Here is an 18,963-nt window from a genome sequence, read left to right as displayed (position 1 = left end):
ATACTGACTTCCCATTTGATTTAAGGGAACTGAAATAAAAATATTATCCCATGCTCTAGATTGGGGGAAACTCAACCAAAATAATGAAAATCCCCCAAACCGCCACACAGTACCTATCTGTTGAATGCTTGATGCATTCAAATACTAGTTAGTGAGCTAGTGTAAGGTACCAGTGTAGGGCAAGAGAGAAATACATACTCAATATCTAAGCGTGCAATCGCAAAGTTGATTATGTCGAAGTGAGATGGTGAATGTTTACCCTTTCTGCCTCCTTCTACTTATTCATATTCAATTAATTTTATTCTAACAAAACTACAGCTTCTAAGAATAAACATAACTCATGAATAAAAGAAGACATAATCGGAACATTGCAAGCTACTAGACAATAGTATTCCTTCTGCAGACTAAAATTGTTGCAAGTGAAATTAATTTTACTAGAAATGAATTGTATAAATAAAGGAAACGACTACTTCAGTTGTGCAATTATTTTGAGCCCTGCAAATGATTTCAGGTTCAGATATGAAAATCCTCCTTTTCCACTCAGCTATGGCTCAAGGTTTGATATATTAACAAATTCTCTTTTTTTTTTTTTTTATACTAAACATTTCTGATATCCCTTTCAACAGCTGGAATGTAGAAATCCTGGGTCTTAATAACTACTGTACAGCAAGTAGTAAGTACTTTCTATCTCAGACACTAGATCTGAATATCAAAGGGCACAATACCAATATAGAGCTCACTATACCTGAACAGCCAAAGGAAGGTTATGGAGAGAAAAACGCATCAAGTCTTATTGTGAGGGTTTTTTCCACAATGTGCTTATTCATTCCATCTGCTCAACCTCAACTATATCAGCTCAATTTCTAATACACATGGTCACTGATTTAACTTTTCCCTTTCCTCTCTCCCCTTTTGATGAAAAATCATACTTGCTCTTATCTGGTTTTGTTGATAGGAAGGAACTATGCAAGTTAAAAAAAACTACAGCAAGAAATACACGCAGCTATGTTAATACTAATATAAAAATAATAAATACAATTAATTCTGTAATAATGCAAAGATAAGTAATGTAATATATATGTTATTGTTAAGTTTCTGCTTGATTCTGATGTTCATGCTATTTGAAAACTGCAAAATATCAATAGCTGGTTTGTATCATGCACTAATTTCTATAAGACCATAAAGAACAACATTATTAGATTTTTTTTTCTTGGCTCAGTACTTCTAAGTAATTCCAATGCATTACCTGTGGTGTTACTTTTCTGTTGTGGTAGGCAAAAAATAAAAGTAGTATATACTTATTTCTTTTACACACTTAAATTTAAATGATCATAGATTTAATTTTAACAGTTTTCAACATGAAATAACAGAAAACTGTATTCCAAAAAACAACTGCTGTAAGAACAAACCAAACAAAAAATTTGTAGTTTCTTGTGACATAAGACCTTTAAAGAGAACAAATTTATTTTTTGTATTTCTTTCAACTCAATTTGCATTTGCATGATTTTAAAACTCAAAGAACTAGAAACCGAATGCAACCTAATGTGAAAGAAAAGTATTTAATGATATTGACTCTTTATTTGGTATACCATTAAATTTGCTTCCAATAATGTATTGTTACCTTTGTAGTTAACCTTGAAGCCAATTGAGCCCACGCTTTCATCCGTTTGGAGGTGCAACCACATCTGATTGCTCATGCTCACAATTAAGTCAGGTACAAAACTCCCAGTTAACCTATAAAGAAAAAATATAATCTGTGAAGTGGTTAAGTAGCTAAATACTTTTAATTTTTTTTGTGCTCACAATAACACACAATACTCACTCTTCAAAAAAAGTATTTCTCTTTTAAACAGTTGCCCACTTTGGAATATATGCGTCCCATGTTCAAAAGGAAATTGTTATTCTTAAAGAGCAACAATATTATGAAGGTCTGTGTGTCCTTTGTACTCTCTCACCTCCCCTCATCACCCCTACAACAACAATGGAAGAACCTCTCTGGCAGACTCAGCTGACATTCATTCTTCCATTAACAAAAATACCAGATGTCAGAACTTTTAAGCCTCCTCGTGTTACAGAATGTTGATTAATTAGAAAGAACTAAATTTGGTATTTCCTTATTTTTTTTTTCACTTTTCATATTGTTTGCAAAAAATCTGAAGTCAATACAATCTTTCATTGTGTTTGTTGAATGAAATAGTGTGATAGCAAAAAGGAAATGTTGTGAAAGCTGCATCAGTATGTTATACTGATGATTTCTTTCTTTTTCACACAAATTTGTGTCAATTTTGGTGAGAGTTTATCAGCTAAAACAGAATGGTAAAAGTACCAAAACATTTTTCATTTCTGTAAAATGGATCACAAACACAAGACTGTACAAAAGCGAAAACTTTTAGATTGCTTTTTTTACAGATCTAACCATTCATTACAGCTAGCTGAAACTTCAATTGGACTACTTTAAATATATTTTGAAGTTAATTTTAGTTCTTCCCTCTGGTCTTTTTTAGATTTTTTCTGTATGAAATACTTTGCTGTAGGAGAAATTCATGTCTATTTCCCACATCTGTGTTCACAGATGGATCTACTACAAAGACTCTTGCCAGAATTGAACAAGTAAATGCCTGGCCAAAATAATGTACTAACTGCTTATTCCCACATTTAGGGAAAGTGTCTTCAGTGAGTTCAGCCTTTGCCAAATTAATAGAATAACAGGATGTTCCTCAGGAACAACACTGATGTAACAGCTAACCGAGTTTTGTAATTGTCACTGGTGACTGACAGTGCACTGTGGGAATATTATGGCCACTGGGAATATTAAATTCTCCATTGTGTCAGAGCGAATAATTCCTATGATAAATAACCATTTTATTTTTTTATCATTTCTATCTCCTGAAGTCAATTATTAATATTTTTTTTAATTTCATACAGTTTTCAGAAACAATATTTTTCAATTAAATAGCACACTGGGAAAAAATACTTTTCTATTTTTTTTTTAAGATAAACAATCAATCAATCAACAGAACACAGAAATCCCTTGTTGCTCTGTTTTTTAAGTGCTTAGGGATCCCCGTACAATATTTGGGAAGATTTTGGGTCACAGAACAATATGATCCAGAAAAAAAAAAAAAAACAGCATTATGGGAAGGAAGCTATTAAAGATAATAGTGAAATACTGCAGTTATAAATTATCCTTTCTTTTCTCCTGGGGTTCATGAAACTTCCTCTACCCTGGATTCATTATCAAGGTTCCTTTCCTGGAAGTAAGTTCTTCCCACTTTCTCTTTCAAAAGCTGATTAGTAAACACTGTCAACAGCAGAAATGGATAGATGTGATTATGATGCTTCCCTTTTTATTAAACAGTTTAATGGTTACAGCACCCAATAGGGTGTTTTACATCTCTTCCTCTAGGACTGCAGAACTGCCCCTCCACATACCACTGACATACATTCCCCTGAAAGAGTAGACTGAAGACTAGGTTAGAGAATATTCACAATATTGCGACAAGTCTGTTTTCCATCTGCTGATGATCTCTAATATGGGAGTTCAGATACAAGTACACCCAACACGGCAAGCACACTATAAGAGAAAGAATTACTTCCATGCCTTAAGCACTGTATTTTCCAAATGTGTGTTACAGGAACCAATGCCCAGATATTTATTACATTGTGTCACCTGCAGTAACTCTCAAACACCCTGAAAAAATGCCATGGATATGTAAGAAGGTGGACTCACTTTTCCTTCCTTCTTCACCTCTATCACTTGGTAATAAAACTTAGCACTTCTGCATCTTGCAAAGATCTTACTTCCTTAGGAAAGCAGTAAGAATGCCTTCATATAAGTCACCTTGTCAAACTCACAACCCCCCCCCAAACCAACAACAAGCCACCACCAATCAGTGATAATGAATACAAATTGTAAATGCAAAAGACTTACACTTGAAGAACAGTTTTAGGATCACCCACTTCTCCTCCATCACCAATTGTCAGTGTGTCATAGCCAATCTCCAGATCAAATTCTTCAAAATTTATCTGAATAACCTAGGAAATGAAATAAGTAAATATATTTTATAAAGAAATGTACTAGAGAGATGAGTCTGTAATTAAGCTTTACAGCAGTGTAATTAAAATAAGATTTTCCAATCAATAATTACATGTAACTTCAGCATCTTTTACATTAAATTATTGTAATTAACCCAATAGGTTTGGTTCATGAAATATGAATTATAACTCTAAGGTATCAACACTCTGCTGACCTCCTCAAAGCACTGCCATTTCTCTTACTTATGTAGTTATTATATGTTTAATACAGTTCTCAATAATTGCATTACATTTTGATTATGATATACTCAAAGGGCAGCATAACTAATTGCACTTTCTGCAATACAATTGTCTTCAAATAACAACTGATAATTGTACTTCACTGAGTAAATACAGTGAAGGTGAAGAACATAATTTACTCCTGACATCTGTAATCTGGCTCAAGTAGGATAAAACTGGATCAAAGGTAAAAGTCATTTTTCCTTCATGAACCTGAATAAAATGCAACTATCACAAGTATGAGCATTTTTTATATCCTGTAATTTAAACCACAGTATATATATAATGCTGAAGGATAAATAAATTCAATTCATTTCAATGAATTTTTAATTTAGAGAAAAATTCAACCATACTATTAGAAAAGAAAATAAAGCAGACGTTTTCCATCCATGTATCAATCATGCTAAATCTGTCTTTATGAAAACAATAGAAATCCATTGAATTTTCATATAGACAAAAATTACAGGATACTTATGCATAGGAATTTTAATACTTATGACCATAATAAATGGGGTTTAATTACTGCTATAATTGAGAGTTGAGACTCAGTATTTAAAGTTGTGGATGGATTCATAGGAAATTCCGCACCAACATGCGGAAGAACTTTTTCACAATGAGGGTGACAGAGCCCTGGAATAGGCTGCCCAGGGAGGTGGTGGAGTCTCCTTCTCTGGAGATATTTAAGACCCGTCTGGACGCCTGAGTGATATGTCCTAGGGAGCTGCTTTGGCAGGGGAGTTGGACCCGATGATCTCTCGAGGTCCCTTCCAACCCCTACAATTCTATGATTCTATGATTGATACCATGTCCTTGAAAGCTCATATTACTTTGTTACTTGGGTTCTAGTAATTGTTTAAAGGACGTGTTTCCATGAGCAAAAGCAGTACAGGCAAGTAAGTGAATTGTTCTGAAGGGAAGAGGAACAGTTTTCTCTATAGGTGTATATGGGAACATAAATGCACTGAGGAACAGCCAGTTTGGCATATTCACATATACAAGCATGTGTATCTACATTCTACCCCAGGGAATAGAGTCAAGTACAGTTAGGAGGACCCAGATGGAGAGGACATGGAATATTTTCCTGGCAACTAGATGATTTGCTCTAATTGTCTGAATAAAGCAGATAAAACCACACATAAATCTTCATCTTCTTACAGTTGAAAAAAAAATAATCATAATTCTGGTCAGTGTTGGTCTAGTCATGAAATTCATAAACTTAGACATAATAGTTTAAACTGAAATTCCTAACTAGATTTCAGGCTGTCATATTTCATTCACTATTGAAAAAAAAGAAAAAAAAATAAAAAAGAGAGAAGCATCTTCATTTTTGGTCCACTTTTAAGTTACATGCAATGAAATGTGCAGTTACATCAGAAGAGCGTAAAGGTTCCACAATAAAACATGTGAGTTTCTGGGCAAATAAGAGAAGTATTGAATTAAGTTGAAAGTATCTTTCACTTATTAACAAACCTTTTGTAATAATATCAATACTTAAGAAAAACATAAATTTACATTCATAATAATGTGAAATCCAAGATGTTAAGAAATTTGCATAATTAGTTCAGCCACCTAAATCCTAATCCTGTTTTCCATTAAACACAAACAGAAATCTAATCTCATCATCATGTACTTCTTGGTAAGTGGAACAGCAACTTATTTTTTTTTTAATTTATATTCTTCCAGATATTTTACACTTAGTAACATTGAACTGATACAAAACATAGGCCTTTTTACAGCTGAAGTACTTGTCTTTGTAAGCATTGTCAGAAAGCTAAAACAGTTTTTCTTTAGCACAATCAACAATATCCCATACTATGTGCATTTCATTGCAGAGGGGAGGACAGAGGTTAAGGAAAATGTTACAACTGTTTCCAGATAGGATGGTGTGGTTTTTTGTTTTGTTTTGTTTGTTGGTTGGTTCGGTTTTCTGTTTGGTTCGGGGTTTTTTGTGTTCTTTGTCTGTTTGCCTGCTTGCTTATTTTTAAATTAGGACTTTTCAGAAAAAAAAATACACATTTTACACATAGATTAAGTTTCAAAATACTTTCTTATTTCACTGGAGAAATGTAAAAACTTTTTAATCATTTTTTAACCAGTATCAGAAATAAAGAAGAGAAAACCCTGAAAAATATATGGGTTTTTTTAGATAATACCATTGAACATGAAGAAATAATTAAAAATTTTTTGTTCATTTTGAATCTTTCCATTAGTCTCTGGTGATTCCACAAATTATCGATGATTCTGTTGTGACCTAACAGATTATTGTTTACTGTAAGGCAATCTCTTATTCATCTGTAATCTGAAATTCTCCTCTGAGATAAAGAAAGCTTTTTAATTTTTAATCAAAATAGAAGTACATAAAAAAAGAAGTTTACTTTTTTTTTTGTCTGTACTAATATTTTTCACAGAAGTCTCTTTTATTTAAAAAAATTCTGTCCCACTCTCTTTGCAACTCACCTATAACAGTGACAATGGGAAAGGTATGACTTTGAAAAGTGTACTTGTATAAAGCCACAGATGGAGACATTTGTCTACATCTGTCATGTTATATTCTGTGAGACAGACATTTTTAAGACAAGAAGTAGGAATCAAGTCACTGATATCTTTCACAATTTAAGGAAACATTAAAAAATAAAATATCAGCTGAATTTGGAACTATAATCCTATTTTTGCAGTTGTTATTACAGTGATTTCTTCTTAAAAGTTTCTAGATTTCAATTGAAAATTAGAAAATGCTGGAGCTTGGTACAAAGCTATCAGCAGTAAACCAAAACCAGAAACAGTGAAAATACAGGAGAAAGTAATATATTATTTCTTGAGCCAGTAAATCATTTAGTGTACCATGCATACCTCTGCTGGAAGTGGCTTAGAAACAGCTACCAATAACTACTTCAGATATGTGATAGTACAAATTAAAAATTCAGTAACTCCATATCATTAAAAGGTAAGCAATCAACTCTATGTAACCTCCTAATAAACAACACATTTAAACTTCAGTTTAGCATATCGTACCTGAGATGATTTTCAGTACAAACTTTGGATCGTCAAAGGAAACTTACCATTAACTTGGCAAATATTTTTGTGGATTGAAACTTGAAGACATCTAATTTTAAAGGAATTTGCAAAAATAGAGGGGGAATAAAATAAAGGAAGAGCAGAGCTATCAATATCAAATATGCAACAGGCAGTAAGCTTATTTGCTACATGTGTAGTGCACAACCATTTATGTCCTGTAACTGGGAAAAACATTTTTCTTTTAAAATCATTCTCTGCTCTTTATCTTTGACATCCAAGGCACACAGTATACAATGTGAAATGTACTTGAAATCTTTACAAACACGCTTGAATAGAAAAAAAAGTACTTTTAGTCATATTTTCAGATTCATTGTCTTACAAGGTCAGATTTAATTTTATCAAACCCCCAAAAAGCTGGATTAGGCTGCACTCATTATATTATTATTATATTATATCTTTATATTGTCATTATATGATATCTTTACAATACTGAAGAGATATTTTGATTATATCAGTTTTTCAAATTGAGCATGTTGGAATCTTTCAAAATAAAAATTGAGATTTAGGTAAGATGAGTAAATAACAACATTTTATAATAAATTTGCCCAAAATTATGCTTTCACCTGTCATCTAATATTTTGTCTCTCTTTTTTTCTTTTTTTTTCCCCCTGAGAAAGCACTAAATAGCAGTCCAAAGATAGGTGGTATCCTTGAATCAGTTTAACATTAGAGTAAAACCTCAAGGTAATTCTACACTTTAGACACCTATTGTTTGTAATAATAAACATTAAGGAAAGCTGTACAATATATATTTGACATATTTTAAAACTAGATTAGCATTACTAAACTGTGCTCTTGACCTGGTTAGTACAGGCACAGTAATCAGAAGGGTAGGAAGAGAGACTTATCTATGAATTCAAGTCGTCTGTCCAGTTTCCCAGGGCAAGATATAAGCATCATTTCACATAAAGGTAGGCTGTTGCAAGGACCTTTGAAGATCATCTAGTTCAACCTCCTTGCCAGTTCTGGATCACCCAATTGCACTGAATTCCATCCAGGTGGGTTTTCAATACCTCCAGAGAAGGAGACTCCACAACCTCTGTGGGAAACCTGTTCCAGTCCTCTGTCACCCTCAGAGTAAAGATGGTTGTCCTCATGTTGAGATGGAACTTTCTGTGTTCCAGTTTGTGACATTGCCCCATTGAGAAGAATCTGTTTGACATCCACCCTTTTAGATATTTATAAGTATTGACTAGATCCCTTCTCAGTCCTCCAGACTAAATAGCTCCAGATCTCTCTAAGTGGTGCAGTTGACACACCAAAAGGATGGGATATCATCCAGAAGAATGTGGATAAGCTGGAGAAGTGGGCCCATGTAAACCTCATGAGGTTCAAAAAGTGCAAGCTCCTGCACCTGGGTCGGGGAAATCCTTCTCATCAACACGGGCTGGAAGATGGTGTGCTAGAGAGTAGCTCTGCAGAGAAGGACTTAGGGGTGCTGGTGGATTAGAAGCTCAACATGACCTGGCCAATTGTATCCTGAGCTGCATCAAAAGGAGTGTGGCCAGAAGGTCAAGGGAGGTGATTATGTCCTTCTACTCTACTCTGCTCTGGCGAGACCCTACCTGGACAATTGTGTCTAGTTCTGCAGTCCTCAACATAAGGAGGACATAGAACTGCTAGAATGCATCCAGAGGATGGCCACAAAGATGATTTAGAGGGCTGCAGCACCTCTCCTGTGAAGATAGGCTGACAGAGTTAGGATTGTTCAGCCTGGAGAAGAGAAGGCTCTGGGGAGATCTTATAGCAGTCTTCCAGTACCTGAAGGCAGCCTACAAGGAAGCTGGGGAGGGACTTTTTAGAAGGGCATGTAGTGATAGGACGAGAGGGAATTGTTTTAAATTGGAAAGGGGTAGATTTAGATTGGATGTTAGGAAGAAATTCTTCAATACAAGGGTGGTGAGGCACTGGGAAATGTCCAGGGAGGTGGTGGATGCCCCCTCCCTGGAAGTGTTCAAGGCCAGGTTGGATGGGACCTTGAGCAGCCTAGTCTAGTGAGAGGTCTCCCCACCCCCTAGGGGGCGGGTTGGAACTTTATGATCATTAAGGTCCCTTCCAAACCTAACCATCCTATAATTCTAATAATACTATGAACAGAAATATTTTATAGACTATTTTTATGACTACAAGATTGTGGATAGGAGGATGATACTGTAAGATGATGCATTTGGAATCCTGGCACAAGAGGTAAATTTCAAAGACACAGAATTGCACCCGAGAAAGTTTACCACTGTAGTCATAGTCTAACATTTCACACATTGTAAGTCAACTAATGCTGTCGGATATGTCTATATAGCTTCAAAACTGAGAGGAATATCTTTACGTAAGATCAAGTAGTACAGTAATTAATATTTTCATATTTTCAAGACACAGCTTTCTGGTAGTCCCTGAAATTGTGTACCTTCATCACAACTTTTGTGATGCATCCAACAGGTAGCAGACTACTGTAACTATCTTGATACTGAGTAATCATTTTTTTTTGTTCTTTTAAGGATATTATTAAATATGTTCCTAGACACTACTTTCAGAAAGAAGGAAACACACATATATATAAACAACAAATTTATGCACTAAAATAACTACAAAAAAACTGAAAGGAAGGGTCTACATTTGCTGTTTATAACCCAGAAGCAGTAAACAAGTTATAATTGCTGGATTAAGTTTATAAAACCAGAACCAAACAACCAAACAAAACAAAATAAAGTAATACTAATGATTCTTATTCAAATCATAAAGAAGGGAAAAAAATCCTATTTGAAAGATAACCTTAATTATGGTGGTATACTTTGGTGCCTAATAATTTTGCAAGAATTTTTCCAAAGGAAAAAACAAGATCAAAGTTCTAATTTATGTCAAATTTCAATCTCTTTTCCGTGCCTTGGAATATGTACTTTGGAACCCATGCCTTGGGAAAAAAACAAGTTGGTTATCCAGTTCAGAAGTAACACAGAAACAGTGTGGACAGCAGGTCTAGGGAAATGATTGTGCCCCTGTACTCGGCATCGGTGAGGCCGCACTTTGAGTAGTGTGCAGTTTTGGGCCCCTCACTACAAGAAAGATATGGAGGTCCTGGACTGTGTCCAGAGAAGGGCAACAAGGCTGGTGAAGGGGCTGGAGGGCAAACCTTACAAGGAGCAGTTGAGGGAGCTGGGAATGTTTAGCCTGGAGAAGAGGAGGCTGAGGGGAGACCTTATCACTGCCTACAATCATCTGAAAGGAGGTTGTAGAGAGATGGGTGTTGGTCTCTTCACCCAAGTGACAGGTGACAGGAAAGGGGAAATGGACTCAAGCTGCACCAGGGCAGGTTCAGATTAGACATTAGGAAAAAGTTCTTCACTGAAACAGACTGCCCAGCAAGGTGGTTCAACTCTGGATGTAATTTAAAAGAGGGGTAGATGAGGTGCTTAGGGATATGGTTCAGTACAGGACAGGTACAGTTGCGCTTGATGACCTCAAAGACCTTTTCCAACCTAGTGATTCTGTGATTCTGAAGAGAGGACTTTATTGAGAAATTAATGGTATACTTCAGAAATTCTGACAACTCTTCAGAGAGTGAATATGCTTAGGAGGATGTGTTCCAGAGAGCAATCTTTCCAGACAATTGTTTAATATGAATTTGTGTCTAATTCCTGATCGAACTAACTCAGCAAGGAAAGATTTTTCAAGGAAAGTAGTGCTCCAGGTGACGTATTCAACCTTTTTAAAATTTAAAAAAATATAGAGCAGAATGGTGTGTTACAGAAGCAAGTATATTGCTTCAAAACTGCTTTTGAAGGGGAAGTGTAAAGATTCAACGCTGTATGTATTTCCATATGTGCATCTGTTATCCTAAAGCTTCCAATGCAAATGTAACTCTAAAAATATTTTCCGATAGTAATGTTTTCACTCCATAAAATTTTACATTTTACCAGTAAATAATGATGAAGTTTCTAAAGATGTTATGAACATTTTTTCTCCTCAGAAGAGTAGTTAAAAATTAAGCTAAGATATAACTTAAATGAGCTGTATTTTAGATAATATTAATAGTAGGGGAAAAAATGGAATTAAAACATCCTGTCATGAATTCAATATTATTACATACTATTTTGCTGCACGTTGCATATAATTCGATGGTTCAAAATAACCAAGAACTGCAGCTGTGTAACATAACAATAGTTTAAGTGGCTCTTTGGTAGTCACCTATTACATGAACAAAACCAACCCAAAATAAAACAGCCTAGATATTAAGAATTTACTTCCTTTCAAATTTACATTGATCTTTGACTATCAGCGGAGATGAGTAAAGGGGGAGAGGGGGAAGAAAATGTGTGACAAAACTTGTGTAAAACATTACAGAAAAGAGCAGGTGACGCAGAGCTGTAAGGTAATCAAATGCAATAAATGATTACTACCTGAACTGGAAAGTTCCTTCTATATTGTTGAGGCCACTTGCTAGCAACAGGATTCATCATACTTAACCATAGACTTTTACAGTGCAAGCATCTAGATTTGATGTAGGCTTCTTCATAACCACTGAAAAAAACATGTCTAGAGTGTAATCTATTTCATCAAAAGGTAGATAACACACTAGATCTGCTACAGTTTAGAAGTAACTAACTCCCTTCCTTGACTTCAAACTGAGACTTGGCATTTATATATGGATGTCTACACTGTGGACATCTAAAATAGAATTCACTCATATAAATATATTTAAGTAGTACCATCTGAGACACTGCAAAGCAGCCAAAAGATCCACACAAACCTGGCAGATATAGGATCTTCAAGAGAACTGTGCTCTTTTAGGAAAGCAGCTGAAGACCATATGGGATTATCAAGAGTATTGTATGTCACTGGTTGCCAGTGATCTCAGTCCTACAGATAGCAGATGATTTGTGCTTTGCAAACGCATTGGCAAACACATCATGTAATTTCTTTTGTGCACTTCTTTAAAAGGGGTGGGTTTTTTTTGCCTTTTTCTTAATTTTCCAATGATGCTAAACTCACAATCAGTTACTAATAAAGATCATTCAGGATTATTTACTTTGGGGCCACAGTAATTGAAGTCTATAGTCCTTCCTTATGCTGAGAACAAATACTATTGGAAAGTGTTAAAATGGAAGGATAGCAGAGAAGAGATTATATTTTTATTTTTCATGTTATAGTTTTCAGTTTGCAAGTATGACCTTGCAAGTATGTATCATATTGACTTGCAGTCACAAAAAAATTCTGAAATTGATTAATCAGATGAATACAGTCTCACCATTTAAGCATTTAACCTCTGCAATCACAATAAAATGAAGTATTCTACAAAACAAAAGTTGACTTTTAAATAAGTCCTTCTACAAAGACCCCAAAATTTTATAATTACACAATTTAATTCAACTATCCACAAAGGGAAATAAAAGAGTCCAAATAAATCACATTGGCTTTTAATTAAGCCAGTGTGGTTATCATGTTCCCAACAATAAAACAATAAAAAATAGTATATAAACTTTAACTTGAGAAATAGAATATTATGGGATTTTGTGGGGTTTTTTTGGTTGGGTTTTATTTTTGTGGGGGCAGGGGTTGTTTTGTTGGGGTATTTTGGTTTGTTGTTTTTTTTTTTTTACCTCTAAGAAATTATTTCATGTGTCATCCATACATAATGTGAATTTTGTAATATTTTCTCACATAAAATCTCTTATCCTTTGCAAGCACAGTCTCATGATACCTCTAAAAACTGCTAGTGGTAAAGAAGATCCAATTTTTAATCTAGGCAATGAAGGAAAAGACTGGTTAGTAGCTAATTTTAACTTGGCATTGGAATGGCATTTGTACCTAGAAGATAGCAAGAGAAGGAAAGGTTGGACTTGGAAATTCTGGCTATCTCTCTAGTGACAGAGCATCTATTATTGGTCCACAAAGAAATTTACTTCTGAAAAATAAAAAATCTAGCAAAATTAGACAGTATGAACAATCCAAACATATTAGTAACAGAAAAAAATCTGCCTCATTGAAACATAATAATGAGACAGCTATTTTCATCAGTTTCTATTGCTAACTGGAAAAAAAAACAAAACCAAAACATATCACCAAAACCCATACACAGACTTATAATCATGACATGCCCACCCTTTGCTCATCAATTAAAGGAATTTTCTGGTTGCCTTCTTCACTGTTAGAAATGAAACTAGGCAAGGAGAAGAAAATATATCCTGTTTATGATTGATATGAGTGTCCTCATATGCCCTCAGGATGGTTAGTTGCTTTGTGCTGAGGTTGTCTGACTACTTCCCAATAAGTAAATGATGTACATTTATATTCAATGGTATAAGATACCAAAGTGCTACTCTCTGATTGATAGGCCTTATTTCCATAATTTTCCATAGAATCACAGGTCCTTCCATCAAAATAATTGTGTTATTATATATTCGATTATAAAGGAATAGTTTCAGTAGGAAAATATATTGAATCCATCATTTAGTATGAGACTGAGGTATAACTTTATTTAAATTATTTATACTATGGTATCATTTTATTTCACATTAATACTACCATGGACAGCTAATCCTGGAAATCGTTTCCAGGAGCATTACGGATAAAAGAATCATCAGGAGTAGTCAGCATGCCTTCATCAAAGGGAAGTTGTGCTTGACCAATGATTAACTTATGTGATGAAATTATTATCCTGGTAGATGAGAGGAGAGCAGTGGATACTGTCTACCAGGACTTCATGTAGGCCTTTGATATTGTCTTCCCTAAGACATTCACAGATAAGACAATGAAGTATGGGCTGGGTGTACAGAGAGTGAACTGAATACTGGATGAAAGTCTGGGCCCAGAGGGTGGTGATCAGCAGCAAAAAGTCTGGTAGGAGGCTAGTAACTGGTGGTGTATTCCAGAAACCAATAGTGGGACAAGTTCTTCATTGGTGATCTTGATAATCAAGCAGAGTGTACCCTCACAAGTTTGCTACCACATCAATGCAGGAACAGTGCCAAAGGGCCATGCTGCCATGCAGAGGGACCTTATCAGGCTGGAAAAATGCACCAGGAAGAACCTCATTAAGTTCAATAAGGGGAAGTGGTAAGTCCAGCATCTGGGGAGGAAGAACCCTATGCTCCAGTATATGCTGGAGGGCACTCAGCTGGTAAGCAGCTTTGGAGTGTACCGGGGGGTAAATCAGGTTCAACACGAGGAATCAAAGGGAAGGTGCAAAGTTCATGGACATGAGTTCTTTTCACTAATGGGAAAGGACCACAGGCAATGGGCATAAACTTAAGCACAAGAAGCTCCAACATCAGGAAACAGCGTTTTATTGCAAGGGTGATCAAGTGCTGTCACAGATTGACCAGAGCAGTTGTGGAGTCTCCTTCACTGGAGATATTAAAAAGCCATTTAGACTTACACCTGGGAAAACATCTCTAGTTATGCCTACTTAGGCCAGGGGTTGGACAGGAGGTCCCTTTCAATCTCAACCATTCTGTGATTCTCTTAAAACTGAATCAACTAGAAATTAGGCATCTGCTCAAAAATTATCACTATGTTTACAGCTAATGCCTTTCCACAGATAAGCTATTTGGAGAAAAATTAATCTTGCCTATTTTGGACATTCCTCTTAGGAAAAATAATTAATCGGTACACCAGGATTTGTACCTCTAGTGAAACCAATATCTCTTCATTAACTGGAGGAGAGTTTAAAATAGAATTCTATCAACTATGTCAATTAACCTTCTGTTGACTAAAGTTAGATGATACTGATCTACATAAAGTGTCTCTCGTCCATAAAATTGTCCCTCCATTTCTTCTTTACTGCAGTCATGAAAAAGACAAGGATGACTTTATTGAGAATATCATACTAATCATTTCATATTACATTTAGCTGAACACAAGTTCCTGCCTGGAAAGTATTTGATATGGTAGCATGAGGAATGAAAGAATGAAAGAATGAGTAGATTTCAGAGAAAGTTTAGAGAAGCTGCAATTGAATACAATTATGGGCTATAGAAATACATAGCAATGTAATAAATGTATAACCATTAAAGGAGTGGGACATAGCTAACAAAAGATCAAATTTATTTTCTTAGGCTGCCAAAATGCAGAATGGAAACAAGGCCAGCTGTAAACAAAAAGAAGAAAAGAGTTTTGATACATCTCTACGCATTAATATTCAACAAAAGGTTTTATACCAGAGATCGAAATGCTATTAAACTGATGTTTACAAAAGCAAATAAGGTATGTATGATTGGGTTTTGTGTTCTTTTAAAGACATACAAAAATACTGAGAGCAGTATAAATTCTTTTAAATGTATATGCAAAGGTACTTTATAAATATAAGTACTAATCATAGAACCATAAATTTAAGTACTAATCCTAGAATGACAGAATAGTTTGGGTTGGAAGTAAGCTTTAATTATCATCTATTTACAAACCTCCCTGTCATGGGTAAGGAAATCTTTCACTACATCAGTTTTTCAAAGTACTGTCCAACCTGACCCTTCCAACAACTGGACACCCAAAACTTCTCTGAGATGTCCTTATCATCCTCAGGATGTCCTTATCATCCTCGTTGTAAAAATTTTCCTATCACAGAAAGATAGAACCACAGAATTGTTTGGTTTGGAAGGGACCTCAAAGATCATCTAGTTCCGAACCCTGTGCCATGGGCAGGGGCACTCTCCACCAGGTTGCCCAAAGCCCCATCCAACCTGTTCTTGAAAACTGACAGGGACAGGGCATCCACAGGTTCTCTGGGCAGCATGTGCTAGTGCCTCACTGCACTCCAAATAAAGAATTTCTTCCTAATATGTAATCCAAATCTACCTTTTTTTAGTATAAACCCATTGCCCCTTGTCTTATCACCACATTCCCTGACCAAGAGTACCGCTCCAGTTTAATTTTAGGCCCCCTTCATGAACTGTAAGGTTGCTATAATGTCTCCTTGGACCCTTCTCCAGGGTAAACAAGCCAAACTGCCTCAGCCTGTCTTCAGGGAAGAGGTGCTCCAGCCCTCTGATCATCTTTGTGGCCGTCCTTTGTATTCACTCCAACACCTCCATGTCCTTCCTGCACTGGGGAACCCAGAACTGGACACAGTACTCCAGGTGGGGTATTAAGAGTGAGAGAGGAGGAGTTCTTTCTTATAACCAATCTGAATCTATCCTCTTTCAGTTTAAAACCACTAGTCTGTGTCCTCACAGTATAGGCTCTGGTAAAAGGTCTTTATCTTTCTTAAAATCCCCCTTTATATGAGGAAAAGTGTCAATTAGGTCTCTTTGGAGCTTTCCCTCTCAAGACTGAAAAATCCCAAGTCTCTTAGCCTTTATTCACAGAAGAGGTGTTCCATCCCTCTGATCACTTTCATGGCCCTGCTCTGGACCCACTCTAACAGGTCCATTGACATCTGTGGGATTCCTCATAAAAGCATTTAAATGTCTGATAACGTTTAAGACTGGTTCCAAAACACAATACAAATTAATTTCCAAACTTTGAAGCTCGGATCCATAAAATCATTGGTAGACAATACTTAACCCCTAAGACATTTAAACTCAAAACATGGGTATGGTTTTGGCCTGTATATTCACCAGATGCACTAAGGCTATGAGGCAATATGGGAGAAAATATGGAATAATTTTTTTCAGTAACACCATTTTTACAGTGCAAATGCAAAGTACCTTCCCATTCAGCTGATGAAACAACTGTTAATATTCTGAACTCCCAACTCTGGTTCCTCCTGTCTAATCTAGTCTTTTGAATATGTTTCACAGGTCTTAGAAAAATATTCTCTGATTTCACTTTGAGAAAATTATGGATGAATGTCACTCCCAGATAAGAATATGTTAGGACAGCAATAAAAGCTATAAATGTTCCAGTCTTTTTCTTTTTAATAGAGGGATTTGTACTTTCTATTAATAGGTGGATTTTTTTCAAGATTTGTTCTATTTTGAATTCATTTATTCACTGATTTTTAGTGGTATTTGGGTACTTAATGTTATGTCTCTGATAATGTAGATCTTAAGGTTGAAAGGTTTTATAGCAATTCATTTAAGCTTCTGATGTTATGAAGGAGGTGAAAGGTATTTCATTAATAACATGATCCAGTAAATAAAAAATATAAAGAGCTGAAATTAGAAGTTCAAATGGCAGAGTTAGTAGCAAAACTATATTACATTAAGACTCAAGTCTAAGAATACTTCTAAAGAAAGCAAAGCTAGTTCTAAACCATTATGTTTTAATTAAATTTAGATACATAATATTGCAGGAGTTCAATTTTGTACTTTTTCAAAAGGTATTTTTGTTGTAAAACCCATCAGTCCATTTTACTGCTTTCTAAAGAGATGTGTTAGGAAATCCCTAAAACATTTTGTGTTGTTTTGCTCTAAAAACAGTTTTTTAATTTCACAGATAAGGAGACAATGATACTCCAGATCGCCTAAAAAAGTCTGACTTGCCGAAACAGTTATAAACAAATAAGAATAGGTTAAGCAGGGGGGGAAAAAACAACTAATAAAAAAGAAAAACTTGATCATACTTCCCTCACAAAACTAAGCTCATTTTCAGAGTTGAAAAAAAAAGAATAAAATTAATGTTCTAAACTAGCAAGACAACTGCAATCATAGGAAGAGATGGAGGACTTCTAATTAACTTGCCACTGCTTCTGCTCTTTCATTCAGTAGTTAACAAAAAAGTATATGCTTGCATGCAGCATAGAATCCTGGCCCTTTTTCATCCCACTGAGGGTAAGGAGTCTGTTCCAAAAGAAAAGAGATGTCAGGCTGATGTCAGCCTAACCTGATGAGCAGCTACACATCCTAAAGGGGACAGAAACACAGGAGTGAGATTAGTGACTTAACTCTCAGTGGGTTTTCCTGCATGCATCACCCTCATTTTGCACTGTGAATGTGTGTTGGGTTTATGTGGTAAGGTTTTGGAAGCAGGGAGGGGCTGCTGGGGTGGATTTCTGTGAGAAGCGTTCAGGAGTGTGTTGGACAGAGCCATTTCCAGGTGGCTCCAAGACAGACCCACTGGTGGCAAAAGCTGAGTCCATCACTGAAGGTGTAGCGGCTCTGTGATAACATAAGTAAGGGTACAAAATGCTGCACACAAGAGCAGCTGAAGGAGAGAAGTGACAATATGAGAGAGGAACAGCCCTGCAAACACCAAGGGCAATAAAAAAGGGGGCTAGGAGGTTGTCCAGGCACTAGAGAAGATCATGGAGAAGACCATGACGAGGCAGATTGTCCTCTTGTAGCCCATGGAGGTCCACAGTGGAGCAGATACCCACACTTTAGCTCATGGAAAACCACACGTCAGAGAAGGTGTATCCTGAAGGAAGCTTTGAGCCCAAGAAAGCCCAAGTACAGTCCACACTGGAGAGGCTTTTCTGGCAAGACATGTACTGCTTCACCCTTGTTACAATTACTGTCATAGGCACAATGTCTCACCTGCTGTAGATCACTTTTTCAGACTGTGAAACATCACTCCCATACTCACAGAAATGGCAGGAAAATATTTAGTGAGATAAAAGCTGCAATAATTAAGAACATTTACCTGTCATCCTTTCACAGTGAAAGTGGAATTATAATAAAATTGCAGGCTGGGTCGACAAGTCAT

At 35.8% G+C, this 18,963-nt stretch overlaps 1 protein-coding gene across 3 annotated transcripts in view; it reads right to left on the bottom strand.

Moving 5' to 3' along the window:
• The window catches only part of CSMD3 (CUB and Sushi multiple domains 3), a gene marked incomplete at its 5' end in the record, with an annotated part of 624,550 nt that overhangs the window by 322,862 nt on the left and 282,725 nt on the right, over positions 1 to 18,963 (bottom strand). For all 3 annotated transcript variants that reach the window (XM_084280272.1, XM_084280273.1, XM_084280274.1), the window contains 2 exons: positions 1,622 to 1,734; positions 3,932 to 4,035. In XM_084280272.1, coding sequence (XP_084136398.1) covers positions 1,622 to 1,734; positions 3,932 to 4,035 — 217 coding nt within the window. The remainder of the gene's footprint in view (positions 1 to 1,621; positions 1,735 to 3,931; positions 4,036 to 18,963) is intronic.

The sequence above is a fragment of the Gallinula chloropus genome, assembly GCF_964237585.1.
Source record: "Gallinula chloropus genome assembly, chromosome: 2".
Lineage (NCBI taxonomy): Eukaryota > Metazoa > Chordata > Aves > Gruiformes > Rallidae > Gallinula > Gallinula chloropus.
Note: the sequence above shows the minus strand (reverse complement) of the source record. Positions and strands in the feature narration are given on the sequence as shown.